This window comes from Mytilus galloprovincialis, chromosome 2 (genome assembly GCF_965363235.1).
Source record: "Mytilus galloprovincialis chromosome 2, xbMytGall1.hap1.1, whole genome shotgun sequence".
NCBI classification, from domain to species: Eukaryota; Metazoa; Mollusca; class Bivalvia; order Mytilida; family Mytilidae; genus Mytilus; species Mytilus galloprovincialis.
In genome coordinates, this window is record NC_134839.1 from 32317058 (window position 1) to 32335560 (window position 18503).

General features: G+C 31.4%; 1 protein-coding gene across 2 annotated transcripts in view; it reads right to left on the minus strand.

Moving 5' to 3' along the window:
• LOC143063390 (uncharacterized) overlaps positions 1-18503 on the minus strand; it is a 33377-nt gene that overhangs the window by 4517 nt on the left and 10357 nt on the right. Inside the window, exons 7-26 of one of the 2 annotated variants that reach the window (XM_076235513.1) lie at positions 17143-17261; positions 16437-16644; positions 14768-14906; positions 13418-13651; positions 12780-12877; positions 12283-12367; positions 11541-11658; positions 10969-11186; positions 9930-9983; positions 9446-9532; positions 8910-9017; positions 7922-8417; positions 7721-7783; positions 6695-6921; positions 5493-5633; positions 4719-4805; positions 3720-3828; positions 3345-3425; positions 1654-1779; positions 886-989 (exon numbers count right to left, since the gene is read on the minus strand). In XM_076235513.1, coding sequence (XP_076091628.1) covers positions 886-989; positions 1654-1779; positions 3345-3425; positions 3720-3828; positions 4719-4805; positions 5493-5633; positions 6695-6921; positions 7721-7783; positions 7922-8417; positions 8910-9017; positions 9446-9532; positions 9930-9983; positions 10969-11186; positions 11541-11658; positions 12283-12367; positions 12780-12877; positions 13418-13651; positions 14768-14906; positions 16437-16644; positions 17143-17261 — 2902 coding nt within the window. Of the gene's footprint in view, positions 1-885; positions 990-1653; positions 1780-3344; positions 3426-3719; positions 3829-4718; positions 4806-5492; positions 5634-6694; positions 6922-7720; positions 7784-7862; positions 8418-8909; positions 9018-9445; positions 9533-9929; positions 9984-10968; positions 11187-11540; positions 11659-12282; positions 12368-12779; positions 12878-13417; positions 13652-14767; positions 14907-16436; positions 16645-17142; positions 17262-18503 lie in introns of those variants that run through there. The other variant, XM_076235514.1, reaches the window with a different exon arrangement.

Genomic DNA, 18503 nt, shown 5'->3' on the forward strand with positions numbered 1-18503 from the left:
ATTGGGTTGAACAACTAGGTGCCACTAAAATACAGACTACTGGTGCAAAGTGACAAAGTCATTGAAAGGAATAACTAAAATGAAACTCTTCTTCCAATTATTTTTGATTTATTATTTTTTCAATGGAGGGAAATATTCAATTGTTCTCTTGACAGTTGGGTTTTAATTATAATTATTTATTTACTTGTTTTTTTTGTGTTTTTTTTTATGGAATTGCACAATTCTTAATCATTCAGACCCGTGTCAATTGTTCTCGTGTGTTCATGAAATCATCATACTCTTTATGTCAGTATTCTATATTTTTTTATGTTCCTAAAGAAGGTAAATTCATTTTTCAAAATTACTTTTACTTTTAGTTTTGCAACATGCGATCTGATAGAATAAATAACAATGATACATAGAGAATATCATATGGCTTTTTCAATATCGCATCCGTATCAACCCGAGACACCAATATAATCCCAAGAGCTCTGCTCGAGAGATTATATTGGTTGAGGGTTGATACGGTGTGTGATATTGAAATAGCCATATCATATACACTTTATTATATACATATACCTCAACATGCTCAATTAGATGTTTTTTATGTGACATGACGTCATACAGATAAGGAGGTTTGAAATGACGTCATACAGATTATAGGTTTGACATGACGTCATACAGATTAGGGATTTGATAAAGCCTTTGCAACAGTGACTGCAATCGATGACGTGACGTCATACAGATTAAAGGTGTGATAAAGCTTTTGCAACCGTGCTGATATCGATATCATCACGGGTGGCTGATACAGCACGCTTGCCATTGATTGTATTACACATACAATTTATCTGTATTTACTACTAAGTACATAATAAATAATTATAGTAAATGTAGAATATTTAATACCTCTCCTGTATGAATTCTTTGGTCACTAGGCATGCTAGGGGGGTCATTAGGTTGAGCAAGATTGACTTCTGGTTGACTAGAAACTGTGGTGTCTTTACCATGACCTATACAAATTGAATGATTTTTTAATAAAACATAAACACATAAAAAAAAGAAGAAATAATTTCCTTTGGCACTGGGACTTTTGTGTAATCAATTACTCTTATTCTTATGTAATCGATTACAATTGCTCATATAAATACAATCAATTTCTTTATAAAAAGAAAATAACATTACCATACCCATATAAAAAAAAATGTTAAACACCATTCTGCTTCTCAACATGTTTAAAACACAGATACTGTTTAAAAGATTTATTATCAAATTGTTGTATATTGAATTTCCTTTTGATATTTCGTTAATTTACTTCAGTAGCAATGTGCATTATACTATCCATGTAAGTTTACATCCCATTATTAATGGAAAGTTGTTTTGAAGGACTAAACAAAAAGAGGTGCAGCATTTGTAACAAATTTATACTTTTCGTCAAACTATATACATTAAATAGAAGATCTTACTCACTTTATAAATATATCTTTTTTTTGTTTTCAAAATAATCAGTACAGTTTAAGACGTGTGAGGATGAAGTATCTGCCACCTCTTCTAACATCATTTTTATTAAATATATATGAGCCTCAACACTGGTTTACGTATAATACAATAATTTCTAATGCCTTACTTGGGCTAATATTGCAGGTAAAATAATTAGATTAATTTCTAAGATCTTACTTGGGCTAAATATTGCAGGTGATGATGCTGATGTAGGCATCACATTAAATATATTGGATGGTACTGATGCTGTTCCTCCTGTTGAAGATTTAGGGTTCATTACATCAACGTACTGGGTTCTCGCACCTGAAAATACAAATAAAAAAATATTACGATACCATGTATATCTAAATCTTAATAATCAATCATGCGTTTCTTGAAAAGATTTCAGAACTACAGAAACTGTGAGATAATAGGAAATACTAGAGTTACCAATTACAATATTAAATACACTTTTAATACAGATAAAAGAATTATAAATTAATAAATCCATATACCAACTCTCTTATAATTGTTATAGAAAGACTTACTGTTACTCTTAAACAGAACTAATTGGTAAAGTAACAAACCACATTTGAAAAAGTAAATTGATAGAATATAGTAGCATTAAGGGGATAAGTGTGTTGTAACTTTTAAATATTTGTTTTATCTACCAGATATACACATATAAACCATTACCCACTACGTAAACACAAAACCCAACTACACAACTGATATAACAACCTTTTTACAAGACACTTGTATTGCCTGTAGAACTAAAACAAGGCAGCGTTGTTAGTGGTTTGCTTCCCAAATCTGCACCACTGTTGCATGTAATTGCTGATATTTTGGTAGATAATATCATGTTTGTAATGATATATATTTGCCAATGTAAGCCTAATTACCCTCTAATCTCAATAGTTTTCTAAAACTTCAATATCTAAATGTGATCAGGGGCAAATTTAATAGCTGTAGTGAGGGGCACTGTCTTATAAAATTTGCCAAATAGCATGGTATTCTCATAAAAAAATTATGAAATCAATTAAAAAATGGCTGTCTTACCAAACTTCTTTGCTCATTGTTGAAAGCCATACAGTGACCTATAGTTGTTAATTTTTGTGTCATTTTAGTCTCTTGTGGAGAGATGTCTAATTGGCAATCATACCACATCTTCTTTTTTATATTGTCATCAGAGTTTGGTAAAATTTTATTGTTTATTTGTCTGATTTTATTGTCCTTTAAAAGAAGAGGACTGCCAAAAACTAAATTTAAAACAAACTTATCGTATACAACAGAACATCAATATTAAGCAAACATATGTTTCTTTTTAATCATTTTGAAAAAAACACCAATATAAAAAGGTTAGCATTCAATGTATGAAAAGTGGCAACATGGGTGTGCTATACATAACTGCAACGTCCCCTTAACCAAACATGCATAAATTTATCTAAACAACAAACCAATAGAATCTAAAAAGAAAGATGTCAATTCTTGAAAGTGCTATTTTTAACTGCACCTGACATTTTCAGTATCTCAAAATATTGGTTAGTAAATAGCTTCACAAATTAATATCTCTTGACCAATAAATACAAAATTTAAGTTTAACAATTTAAAAAAATATAAACACTGAAAACTATAAATAAAAGTTTTGAAAATTCTATATGGATAAAACTGAGAAAAAAAATTGTGTATCTGTAGTTTTGATTAAAGAATAAAAACATAAAAAAATTTGGTTACATTGAATAACCCTATACTATAAATTATGGTTAAAATATGGTTTTAGGTCCTTAAAGATTGATGGTTTAAATGTATGTGTATCTGAAATCAACAATTTGTGAGTTCAATATGTATTTCTATAAAAATATGTTCTCAATACATAAACCATATCATACCTCTGCCTCTTTGTCTGCCATATCTATTCCCTGCTGGGGGCCCCAGGGCAGGGGTTGATGCTGAAGATGATGGCATTGGCGCTGAAAAAAAAGAAAACATGTTAAAAAATTTATTTTACTTTGGTAGCTTAGATTTATGAATTCCTAACCTTTGAACTAGATGAATAACACAAGTTAATAAATGTCGGACACCATGAATTCATATCAACATAACATAATTTTAGTTTTATTTGTAGATGTATTGATGCTATCTTTTTTCAATTTTTTTAAGAAAGGGTAGCAGTTGCATTATGATGTTAGTGCTGTACCTGCTGTGGAAGACAAGTCCATGTCTTTTGGAGGGGGAGGAGGTTGTTTATTATATAAATACTGTACCTGCTGAGGAAGACAAGTCCATGTCTTTAGGAGGGGGAGGTGGTGGTTTTTCATCTTCTTCCTCACCATCCTGGTTCATCCATTTCTTTTTGACAGGATCCCACACAATCTGTAATAAAATGAAACCTTTACAATTATGTTATCAATTATGTGTTATTAATTTAAACTTTTATCAATTTAAACTTTTATCAGTTTAAACTTTTAAAGACATAAGAGACAATCTTGGCTTCATGACAATCCTTACATGAACCTTTGTAAGAAGTTCAGAGTTTTGCAACCAGATAAAGTGTAAGCTCAATTTTTTTTATCAATGTTGAATCAAATTTTACCAATAACTTTTAAATTATCTAATAATTACTTTGCTTCAATTATCTCCCCTTCAAGATACTGGGTCATAATTACTTTGCTTCAATTATCTCCCTTTAAGATACTGGATCATAACTTTGCGTCAAATATTCCCCTTTAACATGTTTAAGATACTGGATCATAATTACTTTGCTTCAATTATCTCCCCTTTAAAATACTGGTCTTTGCTTCAATTATCACCGCTTCAAGATACTGGATCATAATAACTTTGCTTCAATTATCTCCCCTTTAAGGTACTGGATCATAATTACTTTGCTTCAATTATCTCTGCTCCAAGATACTGATTCATAATAACATTGCTTCATGAACAATTTCATATGGTCCAATATCTGTGTGTGTGTGTTGGTTGATTTAAATCCATCTGATGGTTAACAAGTTGTGTTTACAATGTTCATGGACAGACAGACAGAAATCTGGTTTAAAGGATAGGGTGTTTACAATGTTCATGGACAGACAGACAGAAATCTGGTTTAAAGGATAGGGTGTTTACAATGTTCATGGACAGACAGACAGAAATCTGGTTTAAAGGATAGGGTGTTTACAATGTTCATGGACACATAGACAGAAATCTGGTTTGAAGGAGAGGGTGTTTACAATATTCCTTTAAATGATAGAGATAAAAAGTTAACTTACTGACGGTTTACTGTCATCAGGTAATTTCATTTCATTTTTAGATTTTGGCAACAGTTTACTGAAGACTCCACCAAACCAACCTTTACTCTGTACATAAGAAAACAAACATGAATAATAACAATAGTAAAAGAAACCCTGAAATGTCTCGCCTTCTTTACAAACCATTGATTTTATGTTGATAGTCCTAAGTATAAAGCTTCATTACAAGTACCACATTAACTTAACATGATCCAAGAAAATGAGGTTAAGCTATTACGAATATGAATACTTTATTTCTCATAAAACTACAATAACTTAGTAATAGAGAACATACATAAATATAACTATAAGGTACAATTTTTACAAGCATGTTGGAACAATACAATGAAATTAACTTTGAGGACTGACTACCACATTTATAACTTTGATAAATTTACAAAGTTTAAGAAGTTATCTAATGCTGTGGCTGCCGTATCACTATTCATATGTCGAGCCTACTGCAACTAATGTAGCAGGCTTGACAAAAATGACCATACAAATCAGTGTTCTAGTCAACTTTAGTTTATCTATTTATTCAATAGCTTCTAGAATTTGATGCAAAATTATTCTTTGGTTTACATTTCTTCTTTTAAAATCATGGTTTCTAGTCATAGCTTTGCCTTTGCAATTTTTGTTGTTGTGTATATTAGTTTATGTTTTACACCTGTATGCAAATTTCTCTTTATGGATTAGAAACCATCTATGGACGCTGGACGTGCAGAAGTTGCTTGTGGAGACTAAAGGCCTATTATTTACCTGTCCTTGATTTTTCTTCCCAGAAAGATCTGGTTTGGAGTCTGTCTTAGTACTAGGTTCTGATGAAGACTTTGATGTACTGTTATTAACTTGACTACTTTCTGATTCAGTTCTCTTCCTTAATCTTGGAGGTACTATTTTCTACAAAATATAAAACAATTTTAGTTAAGGGTACACATCATGCTGTGCTTAGAATACCCAACTCAAAATTCAGAGCAATAAAAAAACCCAGTAAGCAGGTGACTGACAGATCTGAAAAGAGATAGACCTTTACAAATAATCACTACTGTGCTGCTTAACAGATATGAGGTCATTTAGGTCAATAATATTTGATAAATGTGTGACGAATGATGTTAAGTTCTGCATATTAAAAAATGTAAGTATCAGCAGACAGGAAGAAAGTATTTAAACTGGCAGATCCAAAATGAAAAGTATGAACACATTACAAATCATCACTGCCAAATGAAGCCATTATCTTTCATAGATACAGAGAGAAGTTGGATGATGTTAGAGAAAGGGACAGCTGGACAAAGTGATTGCAGTAAAGCCATCACCTCTAAAGTAAGGGTTAATATATATCCAATTCAAACATCTTTTTTTTTGCATCAGAGTGAAATTTTAACATATTTGTCGACTTGTTTAGTAATTGAGTAAAATGAAGCAAAATTTGAGTTGTTACTGACTACCAGCTGCTGAAATATCCATTAAAAAAACTTTTTTTTTGTATTCTTATAAAACCATTATCTAATATATTATTTTGAAAAATTAATAAAGCAGTTCTCTATATCCTATGCTGCCATGTAAATAAATATTTATTTTTATGATAACATTAAGTTTAGTACATGATGTGTGCATCTACTCATTTACAGAGTCTTAAAAAAGAAAAAACAAGAATGTGTCCCAAGTACACGGATGCCCCACTCGCACTATCATTTTCTATGTTTAGTGGACCGTGAAATTGGGGTCAAAACTTTAATTTGGAATTAAAATTAGAAAGATCATATCATAGGGAATATGTGTACTAAGTTTCAAGTTGATTAGACTTCAACTTCTTCAAAAACTACCTTGACCAAAAACTTTAACCTGAAGCGAACGGATGCACAGACGGACGGACGAAGGTACGCACGGAGGCACAGACCAGAAAACATAATGCCCCTCTACTATCGTAGGTTGGGCATAAAAACAACTCATTCTTTAAGTACCTGTGTATTAGTAGCTGCTCCAAAGTAATCAAAGTCATTTTTTTGTGAGTTCCCCAGTCCTTCTTCATCATCAGTATCAGCGTGACTACTAACAGTACCGATAGATGACATACTGTTCCTGTGTCCTGCCTCGGACTGGAGACCTGCATTGTGGTACATACTGAAATCATTTGGCTGTGAGTAATGTTGCTGCTGCTGTGGTGGGGGTTGATATGTAGTTGTCTCCCCTATAAATAATTTTTATTTTCAATTAGTTATTGATTTCCATGTGAGAAAAATTGAACCCTAAATGGGCTTTTTCACTTATGACACATTGATAAAATGTATACTGTTGCTTCATTTTCAAATGTGGGATATCAATTTTCATGGATCTATAGGAACAGGTAAACCATGAATTTAAATGTTTAACAAAGTACATATGTTTTATTCACATAGATGCCAACCCCCTTTTGACACAATCAGTAACAAACTATCAAATTTTTCGTATTTTTGAAAAGTTTTCAGTAATCATTCATAAACGTGCATTTACCAATAAAAATTACTGACGAGTGGTTGCAAAGTGATGTACACTAAAATTTGTCATTTAACATGTTGTCTGTAGTATGTATTCCATTCATTAATTGTTCAGATGTTCTGGACTCAAACATTTTTGTTTTGTCAAGGAGAAGTAGAGAAAGGGGGAAAGCTACTTAATAAAATGCAAGTTTGCCTCTTCGGAAGTCAGTTAGTTACCCAACAATAGGTTGATAACTCCCGAGAAACCGGAAGCATTACATTGGCGTTTCCTAAATACTGGACCAGGACGGAAAAGTAATGATAAAAATCCGCGTTTTACAAAATTGAACGTCAATGATTGGGAATCCGTAACTATTCAACTTTGACCGTAATAGGGTAGTTTTTATCGCAAAATCGGAAAAACTACAGAAAAATCGTAATGGTTGGTATCTATGTATTCACAGGTACAACTTTTTTTCTAAATGTATTGGTGTGTAAATTGAAACTTAGTTGGTTGAAATATTTTCTGACCTGTCTGGTTTTCTGTGTTGTATTCTTGATTCTGATTGGTTGTCTCTGGAAGGTACTGATAACCTTCAAAGAAGATAAAACACTACTAAAGTTAAATTACAAATAATACTGTATCAACACAAAATATTTCATTGATACAATCCGCTACAAAAATAAATCAATCACTTAAAAAAGTTGGGTGAGGTTTTGAATGAGACATACCTGTTTGTCCTTCCTGGGCAGTGTATTGTTGATTCTGCTGATAATTCACCTGCTGATTCTGGTACACCTGTCCTTGATCTGTATAACCTTGACTTTGATAAGTTTGACCTTGATCAACTGTCTGCTGTTGTTGTCCAGTTTGGTAACCCTGTGACTGGTCTCCACTATAGCCCTGATTTTCTACATGCTCACCATGCTGACTTTGATTTTGCATAGGATCAGGTGTACCCTGATTCTGAGCCTGATTAGTCAAATTTCCTTGGTACTGAGTTTGATCACTTGCATACATTTGATTTTGAGTCTGATCAACACTATATCCTTGGTTGTACATCTGCTGACCTTGACCTTGAGGGTAAGGACTACTTCCTGTATAATGCCCTGACTGCATCATATTCATTTCTGTCAGTCCTGCTACCTCTCCACTGGCACTACTTGATCTGGTACCAGTAAAACAATATGGTGTGACACTTCCAGATAATGGCTGTATGGAACCATCCTGTTAAAACAAAACTAGGTCGTTAACAGTTAATCACTTTCCTTACTACTATCAATTCAGAAATTAATGTGTGCATTTATTATTGTGATTTTTGAGAAGTTGACAAATAAGCCATACTAAATTATTACGATTTCAGGAAAATGTGCATACAGTAATTAGTATCAGTACCCAGAATACAAGGTCTAATAATTACAATACTTTACCATTCACATGTTTGCATTAATAATACCTTGCAATAATTTCGGAATTTACAGTTTATGGCAAGCAAACAGCTGTACAAATTTCTGATATGACTTTTACATCATTACAGTTAACTTATAAATAATTCAATAAAAGCTTTATCAAAATCATTCTTTAGACCTTAACACATTGATACACATTCACTGCATACAAATGATCACTTTCATGTCTATAAAGACCCTTATAGAAAAGGAAAATAGAGGAAAAACTTATGGAGAATATTTAATGTACAAGAGTATATATGATGTATACCTCATATCCCTGATTAATTCTGAATAAATGCTGTAACCACATTGGATCCTCTGCATCCTCTCCAACTTGTTGCTGCTCCGGATCAAATTTCTTTAAACGACTGGCAAGCTAATAGGAAATGTAAATAAACAAATGTCAATTCTTTGAAATTAAACCAGTTGATTCAAATTATTTTTTATCTAATCTATTCTACTTCTTAGTACTGACAAAACGGTAAATACATGATCCCCAAATTTCTCTGGGGAGCAAAAAGTACTATACATATTTCAAAATAGCAGAAAGCCCTAAAGATTTACCGGGTATAATTTGCTAAAGATTAAGTTTCCCTCTTTGTTTGTCTATCTGTCAGTCTATTCATAGTTTGTAGTTGCATGTGTCCTTGTATGCATTTTATTTATCCCTGTCAAGGAAATTTTCAATTTAATTGATTTTTGGACACTATATTAATGTCAGATCAGAGAATTTTTGATTGGCGTCCTTTAAACAAAAATACCATTTGGCAATAATGTAATCTACTTCTATTAAAGCTGACTTACCTCATAAACTAGTTTGACAAGTGTTGGTTGAAAGACTGTAGGTGAAATATTTATAAATTTGGCTATAACTTCACAATATTCCAATGCCTGCAAATGAAAGTACAGAATTTTTTAACAAAACTTCAAAGTTTAATACATGTATTTATAAATGCTAATAATATTTCAATAACTTACAATAAAGATGATATAAATGAAGTTTATTTTTTCGGAAATGTATTTAATTGATTATTACAAGCAATAATTGAATTTTGATTTTACATTAATGCAATATTTATTCTCTATCATTTTTTGCACCATTCAAAAAATAAACGCTAAGACCGTAAACAGAATTTTTTTATGAAGTTTCTACAAACAAATCTAGAATTTATATTTAACAATCTTCATTTAAATTCCAACACCAAGTTATTCTCTCACACATTTGAAATATTTCTCACATAGACAAATTACTAGAGGAATTTTTAAAAGCATTTGAAAAAGGTCATACCTGTTGAGCAAATCCACTTTCTGCCATTCTGCAGGCATATAGATATTTAAAGTACTGAAAAATATGAATATGATAAAAACAACTTGATTTGTACGAACATGACAGATGTCACATATTGAGCAAAATCTGCTTACCCTTCCAGAGCACATGAGATCACCCATGGTTTGAAGTGGGGTTTGCATTGCTCAGTCTTTAATTTTCTATGAAGTGTTTTTGTCTATTTGTCTTTTTGTCTTTTTTTTTGTTTTTTTTTAGCCTTGGCCTGGTCAGTTTAATTTGACTTATGATTTTGAATGTCCCTTTGGTATCTTTTGGCCTTGGCCTGGTCAGTTTATTTTGACTTATGATTTTGAATGTCCCTTTGGTATCTATTGGCTCTCTCTCTTTTTATCATACTTTATCTATGCAAGATACAAATAATATTTTGTAAACTTTAAATATATTTTTTAGTTAAATCTGAATATATTGGGAAAAACAAAAATTCATTTACATGAATCTTAAATGAAAGTAACAAACATCAAACCTGTATTTTCTTTAGTTAATAAATGATTGCTAGACTCTCAAACATAATATAAACTATTAATATGTTGGTTTTTTTTTTAAATCCTTCATTTTAAGAATCCTGCAAATAGAGACATTTCAATTATTCAACAAGAATGTGTCCCCAGTACACGAATGCCCCACTCGCACTATCATTTTCCATGTTCAGTGGACCGTGAAATTTAATTATTTGATTTATTTTTTATTTTTGGTGTTTTAAAACTATTTTTAAGCACCGCTTTTGGGCTATTTCTTGGCAGCCAGTTTTTTATGGTGGAAGAAGCTGGAGTGCCCCAAGAAAACCACAACCTTCCATAGGAAAACTGACAGTTTTAGTCAATTAAGATTGGAGTCCAGTGCACCCACATGAGCGGAGTTTGACCCCATACCTCTGTGTTGACTGGCTAGTGATTACAGAAGTTACTACTAAGACCACTCGGCTGCCAAGGTCCCTCTTAATTATTTGATGATGTTCATAGAATATAATACTTATACATACCTGTAAATTAGGTGAGAAGAATGAACTATTACCAAGAGACATGGCATATTCATACACTTCTGAACACTGTATAGCTTCACTAGTAGCAAACTCTGACAGCGACAAGCTATGGTTAGATCCTATCAGCACCATTTTAGAAGTCTTTTTATGATAGGAACCAAACCCTGCTTGTGCCATCAAGTAACAAAAGTGACTAGCATGTAAAAATCCTCTGGAGGCTGAAATAAATATCCATAACAATTTAAAAACCAAAGTACACTTCACTTTTATCTTAATAATAAGCATACAAATTCACCATAGATGATTGTCTGATGGTTGGTTATTCATATGTAAAAAGCATGCATATACCTGGAAAAAATGGTGACCTCTAGCCATCAATTCCAGTTTTTACACTCAACTCTTAAATATTTTCTACTTTCAATTTATATATTAAAATCTTTATAAAGTAATTATTTAAAATCAAGTTGAATTTAGATTTATTAAAGTTAAAAAAAGTTTTATTTCTTAAAATTCATTTGATCCTAACATGAACAATGTATGTAGCCAGAGGATCAATGAGCTAATTAACATACCTAATGTATCCCCCATTGTCATTATACATTTTCTGTCTAAGTCTGCTTTGTGTGTCTGGTTAGATAACATCATAGCTAAATGTGGTCTCCAATCTCCCCATTTCTCATCCGTTATACACTGTAATACAAATATGATATAAAAGTTATGATAAAAACTGTAAGTCAATAAATAATTTACACTTCAAAACCAAATGATTTCATGTTTTCCTTGTAAAGGAGTCATTTGAAAATTAAAAGGGAAACTATTTGATTGTGTATTTAAAGAGTACATACAGTTTGTTAAGTGAACCCTGGTTAATTTTTTGGGGGTTGTACATGAAATAAAGTGTTTACACAGGTTCTATATTTTAGTGATGGATTGCTTTTAATAAATATCCAGTGGAAAGTTCTGGATGAGAAAATTATAATGGGAAATGAATTTTATTCCTGCATTGTTTTAGATTGGCACACTGATTTTTAAAAAGCTATATGTTAAGGTAACAGTCTGCAGAAAGATATGTCACCCTACCAGGTCACTTAAATCTGACTCTAGATCGATCAGTCTATGTTCTAAATCGATCAGTCTATGTTCTAAATCATGAATTTTAGATGGGAATTCACTTATGAGACAAATTTGCACAATTTTTGACTGCAATTTGTATAGGCTACTTATACAATAAATTGAATAATGAAAATGCGAGGGCTTTATAGCTAGTCAAGGTCGTTAAAAAAAAACCATATAAAGTAAGTAAAGAAAACTTACAGAGACTGCAGCTGGTTGTCTTCCTGACATGAGTTGAAACAAAGTCTGTAAGGGGTCATTCATCTTCATAGCACTATTGGCAAACCTGAAATATAACAATACATCAAAATATATGTACAAAAATAAATCATTTAGCAGAAACAAATTCAATTGGAACATGTTTGTCAAATACACATTTACAAAGTAAGTAATTTCATCATTCTAGTTTGATTATTGTTACTTCAAGGTGGCAAATACAAAATATGCAGTTTGTCTCTATCATCAAACAAGTTAAGTAGGTAATGTCCTTGATCAGTTTGTTTATCATCAAAAAAAGATAAGTAGGTAATGTCCTTGATACTTACAATAAGTGTCTCATTTTCCTAATATACATGTTGCAACATAGCATCTACTTGGCATGTAGAATTTAATATAATTTGCTTGTGTACAAAAAATAAAAGCAATTTTGTCCTCATAAATTATATCTCTAACTGATCTTTCTCCATTCTAATCTTTACCTTGTCATCACATTAGCATGTGCTTTAGTGTCCATTTTACTAGCTAAGAATAAGGCATGGCCCCAGAGGTTGTTCTTCATAGCCCACTCTAATGCATCCTGTAATATACAAATATACCAGTGAACATTAGGGCTAATTCTAGTGGTCCACAAAGGATGAAAGAGACTCATTCCTGTATTTCACTTATCTTTGCCCACTCCCAGGGTCCATATCCAGTTACCCTGCGGTTCTAACAGGTGCTCTTGTCATTGGTAAATTTCCATTCTGATGCAACAACAACTTTTCATTTATCAGTAAAAAAAACCAAAAACCTAGGCAATCTATTTATAAGGAAACAAAGTAAAATGGTGACTGATTATGTAATCTTTCAAAGGATAACAAGGTTTTATGTAAACCTATCATGATATTTTTTTTTCACTTTAAGCAACTGTATAATTAGCTGTCTTTAAACGATTTTAATTCAGAAAATTTAATTTGAAACTTCACCAAACTATGATTGAAATTACATTTAAATAGTGTAAACATTTGACACATAAGTTTCTGTTATAGTATAAGATTATAGATTGTAGTTCAGTCACCTTTAATATGTTTATATAAATATTTAAAATATCAATGACCTCTTTACTTATCTACATTACCTTTTTCCTTCCATACAATAATAAATGTCTAAATCTATCTGTGACCTCTTCTCTTGACCTTTGTTTGTTGACAACAGATCTGTCCATGGTTACAGTTGATATATCATTCGTCTCGTCTAAATCATCTAAATTGTCCATACTGTTAGATATCTTCATTCCCATTATACTATATTCTACAGTGGTGGGTTCATGACCTGCTAACAACAAATCTGCTATATCTGTTCCTATTATCATCTGGAAGTGAATAACATTAAATATTGAGCTATAATTTCAAAGAAAAAAAAAGAACCAGTTGGTCCTATTTAAACATGAAGACTTATATATCAACAACAGAAGTTGAACAGAATCGATCCTGAAGACTTTCAACAAGTATCATGCAAAAAAATGAACTAATGTAATGTGAGAAAATTGGTATAGTCCTATAAATAGTTTCTCAATTGAGTTTGGTCAGTGCTTAACTACTGTTTGTTATTTATTCTCATTGCAATTACTGTGATCTTTGTTGAGAAACAGAAAATAAACACTATTGTGCTATTTTGTGGCGGTCAGTTTTTATTTGTTTAGGACATTGAAGTGCCAAGAGAGAACCACTGACCTTGGGTAGAAAAATTGACATGTGTACAAAGTTTGTGCTAATTTTTTTGCACTTAAAGGGGCACTAGCTACGAGATATATGAAAAACCTAATATATTAATTTTTTTTGGCTCAATCAGTAATGAAATACAAAAAGTGAAATAATAATTCCTTTTTAGTAGCCAATAAGGTTCAATTTTGTCAAAATAAGTAAAAATACATTGATTGTGAATTATTCACTTGCAAGAGAAAAATTCAACCTCACTGAATCCCTATTCATGGGAACTTTAATTTAACCCCTTAGCTTGAGATGGATAACACGTGAATTGTATATGTAAAGTTATTTAAAGGAAGAGAATGTGAAACAAAGGTTAATCATTTGATTGACTGATTTGATCCAAAAATAAACATTCTAATACAGGTAAAAACGATGATAAACATTTATTTTTTATCTGTAATATGAAATTAAATAGACATAGAATAATTCAACAGCACATGTTTGCTTAATCTATTTATATCTACATTTATGTTTACATAGCTTATATGGTCATCGGATGACTATAGAGGTCAACTCGATAATTAATTAGATGGCGTCTAGACTCAAATACACACGAAACGAAGCTAAGTGTTTTCATGCCTATGCCTTGTTTATTGTTTTATTTATACTTTTAATAGTTTGGATAAATGCTTTACATTGTTATAAATCAAATATGAGAATTTGATTAGAATCGGTGAACATGAATTTGACAGATAGTGCCCCTTTATTACTGAACTCACTCCATTTTGTTTAATCAATACTTCTAACAGCTTCCATATAAGTTCGGCAGAATCTCGGTCTGTCATGTTTATATTCTCTGAGCAAGCTTTAGCTTTCTGTTGACAAAATGATAACACATCATTTTTATGGGTGTCACCTCTGTAAGAAAAAGAGCAGAATTAACATCATTATATATCATTTACTTGTATCTAATTATTCTCAAACTAATACCATTAGGGGTATCTTATTATTCTCAAACTTATACCATTAGGGAGACATTTGAAAATTTATGAGATATGTGTGGTAAGCAGTAAGGCTTTTTTGAAATCTTGACTAATTATTATTTGTGAGATACTGTGGATTCATTTTTATTCGTGGTATACCAATTTTCGTGGGTTTCGTGGGTCACAGCGAACCACGAATTTAAGAATTCAACGAAGAATAATCCCGAGAAATGTGTATGGAGTCGGATGTTTATTTCCGGTTATGTTATGCAGTTCTAGTATAGTGTTGACTAGCGATAAACATTGTAACATAACACATGTTTTTTTATTGAAAAAAGATACAAGTATTTTGATTAAATCTATAATAAATATATCGAATATCAGTGATAATTTACTTTTTAAAATTGATTAAAACTGTTCATGGAAAATAACTGCAAGTTGTTAATTACCGTGTCATAGTTTGGTTTACCAGTGATTAAAAATCAATAGGATTAAGTACAGGGATATTGCCTGTAGGTAATATTGTTTATGACAGGAACATTTATTTTCACACCTTATACTTATATCACTGTTTATTATATCGTGATTAGGGAAATGAGCTTTCAATCATAAAGTTTTGAATGCCTTATAGAATTCAGACAAGAATTTATAAATTGTAAAACAAACAAATAATTAGTTGTCTCTGTCCATTTTTTTTTAATCAAAGTTATCAATGAACACTTTAACCTAGAATGACCAAGCGATGATTTTGACAACTCAAAACTTTTTCAATGAATTCCTTCTTTTTTGTTTTGTTTAATTATTGATCAAACCAAGGAGGTTATATGATCTCCTAAATCAAAAAGAAATCCAAGAATTACGTATCTAATTTTTTGTTGTTGTAATCAGCGATCCACGAATTTACGTATACCACGAAACGTCTTTTTTTCTCTATCCACGAAAATTGATACCCACGAAAATAAATGAATCCACAGTAGCCTTTTTTTTATTCTGTGGGTAAAGGTGAACCACAAATTTCAATATTTGGCACTGTACACATTTTTCCAATGGTTTTTGTTCAGACTTTGGCAAAACTATAAAATCAAATATCAATGAAAATAAAACTTTTCTCTAATCCACAAAAACGGTACACACGACAATAAATAAATCTACAATATGAAAACTAAAAAATAATAGCTTAGCTGCGTTACTAAGCTTAATAAATGTTTATATGTAAAACAGGTGTTAATGGGACTCTTTATACATTTGTTTATTAACATGGCAGTCAATTTTATGCACATTTAGCAAGGGTTATATGTCTTCCTCGATTTAATCTAAATCTCAAACTTGATCTCATAGGCTGAAGATGTATAAGGTTCTAAAACTCATATCAATGTATTGATGTGTACTGGCAGATGTGATTCAAAAACAATAAAATGACTGCTTTAATAAACACATGTAGAGAGAATTTTGTACAAATACCAACCTAACAAGAGGCCCTGGGAAACATTTAAGTTCTTCGACTTCTGGTCTATCCTCTAACATCATACTGATGTCGTGTATTTCTACTGTAGCTGTCTGTCCTTCCTTTGGTCTGTTCGGCATCACTTTAATTAGGTGTCCACCAGGACCAAACCTGGCACACATGTGGGGGAGGGTGTACTTCTCTGGTGTCATCCTACCTGGGGGCTCAGCTGTTAAATGCAATATATGGCGTATTACTTGTCATGTTACACAAAAATAAAAGAAGATCTCAAAATTTTGAACTATTTTAAATTTAAATAATCTGTAATTTTCTACATCTAACCGAAAGCAAGTGTATCTGATTCAGATAATATCAAGATTAATAGACTACTAAATTTGTACTATTCAGGGATCTCCATGACCTGCTTTATGATGGTGGCCCAACATTGTTAGAATTTCGTCTGCCATCGTCAAAAGATCCCTGCCATCATTAAATTATTTTCTTACAAGTACCCAGAATAAGCCTTTGTCTAATAAGAAATTTACCAATACCCTTTCTACTACCTTTTGTTAAACCGCATACTATATGTAGCCATATCAAATATGAATTTTAGTGAACCATGGTGACTTTACTCAACACAGCAAGTCAGAATGATCATAGATGAGAAAATGTATCCTCCAAGTGGCAATTATTAAATCAATTAACTTTACCATAGTTACAGACTTACGTTCAGCATAACTGTTGTTATAGTAATCTTGGTAACCATAGTAATATGGATCATATTGTCTATTATGATAATCCTCATAGCCTTGTCTACTCGATGATCTAGAAGCAGGATACCCAGCCCTAAAAAAAAATCTCTCATTTGTATTTTTCTAAAATTTTTATAGACAATATTTCTCTTATGACCTAAATATATTTTTTTTCCAGTTATTTTGAACTCAACAATTTACCTTTTTTTATAACCTAAATTTACCCAATCTCTCTAGTTATTTTATCATGTTTATGTACTATCCCTTTAGCTCTTTAGATTAATTATCTCAATGCCCATGTGATTTTTTTTTTCTTCAATAAAATACATATTTGAAGCAAACAATTAACATTGTTTCTCAAATCCTTTTAAAGTTTAAATTTGACATATTCATTAATCCATGTAAATTGAAAATCAAACAATCTATTCACAGATTTGATGCATATGTTGCTGTATTGCTAAGCTTTTGCAAACAAATAATGGATGCCCCCTACACTATGGTGGTCATGCCTTGGAATCTTTCTTCCAGAGCTACCAGAGCCAGCACACTACTTTCAATACTGTAAAAGCATATGTTTCTATATAATAAGGAATCTTATAAACTATAGACTATTAGTTAGTTTTAGTAAAATGAATAATCTGGAGTATACTTTCTTTGTTACTTATAATCTTTAATCACCATATATTATTATCATGTGACATAGCAAGCATATACATCATATCTTGTACACTGAATAGATGCTAACATTATACTTGGTTCAACATTTTCTGGTCATTGAAAGATTGTTTTTCACTGACATACAATAATGTTAGAAAGTATTCAGTCTATTTAAGCTGGCACTGGTTTTGAAGCTAACTATTGCCTTAAATGACTGTATGTGCTGCTGCAGCTAGCTTTATGCCTTTAAAACTTCCATTTAAATGGGTTTGATACTTGGTTATATGAGATAATGATAAATGACTATTTATATATTGTACGTTGTGCAAGGCAAAACATTAATTCATTTCAAATTCAGTGTTGACATGTAAATTCATACATACACATGTACATTTATGTATACACAAAACTTCATCACCACAACCACATTCAATTATTGATATATATATGTATAACTTGAAAAATCAACCATAACTGCATACAAATAACCCATATACACCACAAACCAACACTTGTATCTAAAGTAATACATTTTTCAGTTCTTTCAATTTGTTTCTTCTTAGAATAGAGACAGAAGGGAGATAACTATTTGTGTCATCACATTGTCTCCCCTATATATTTGTTTTTTCTCACAAATGGAGACAGAAGGGAGAAGACTATATGTGTCATCTGATTATCT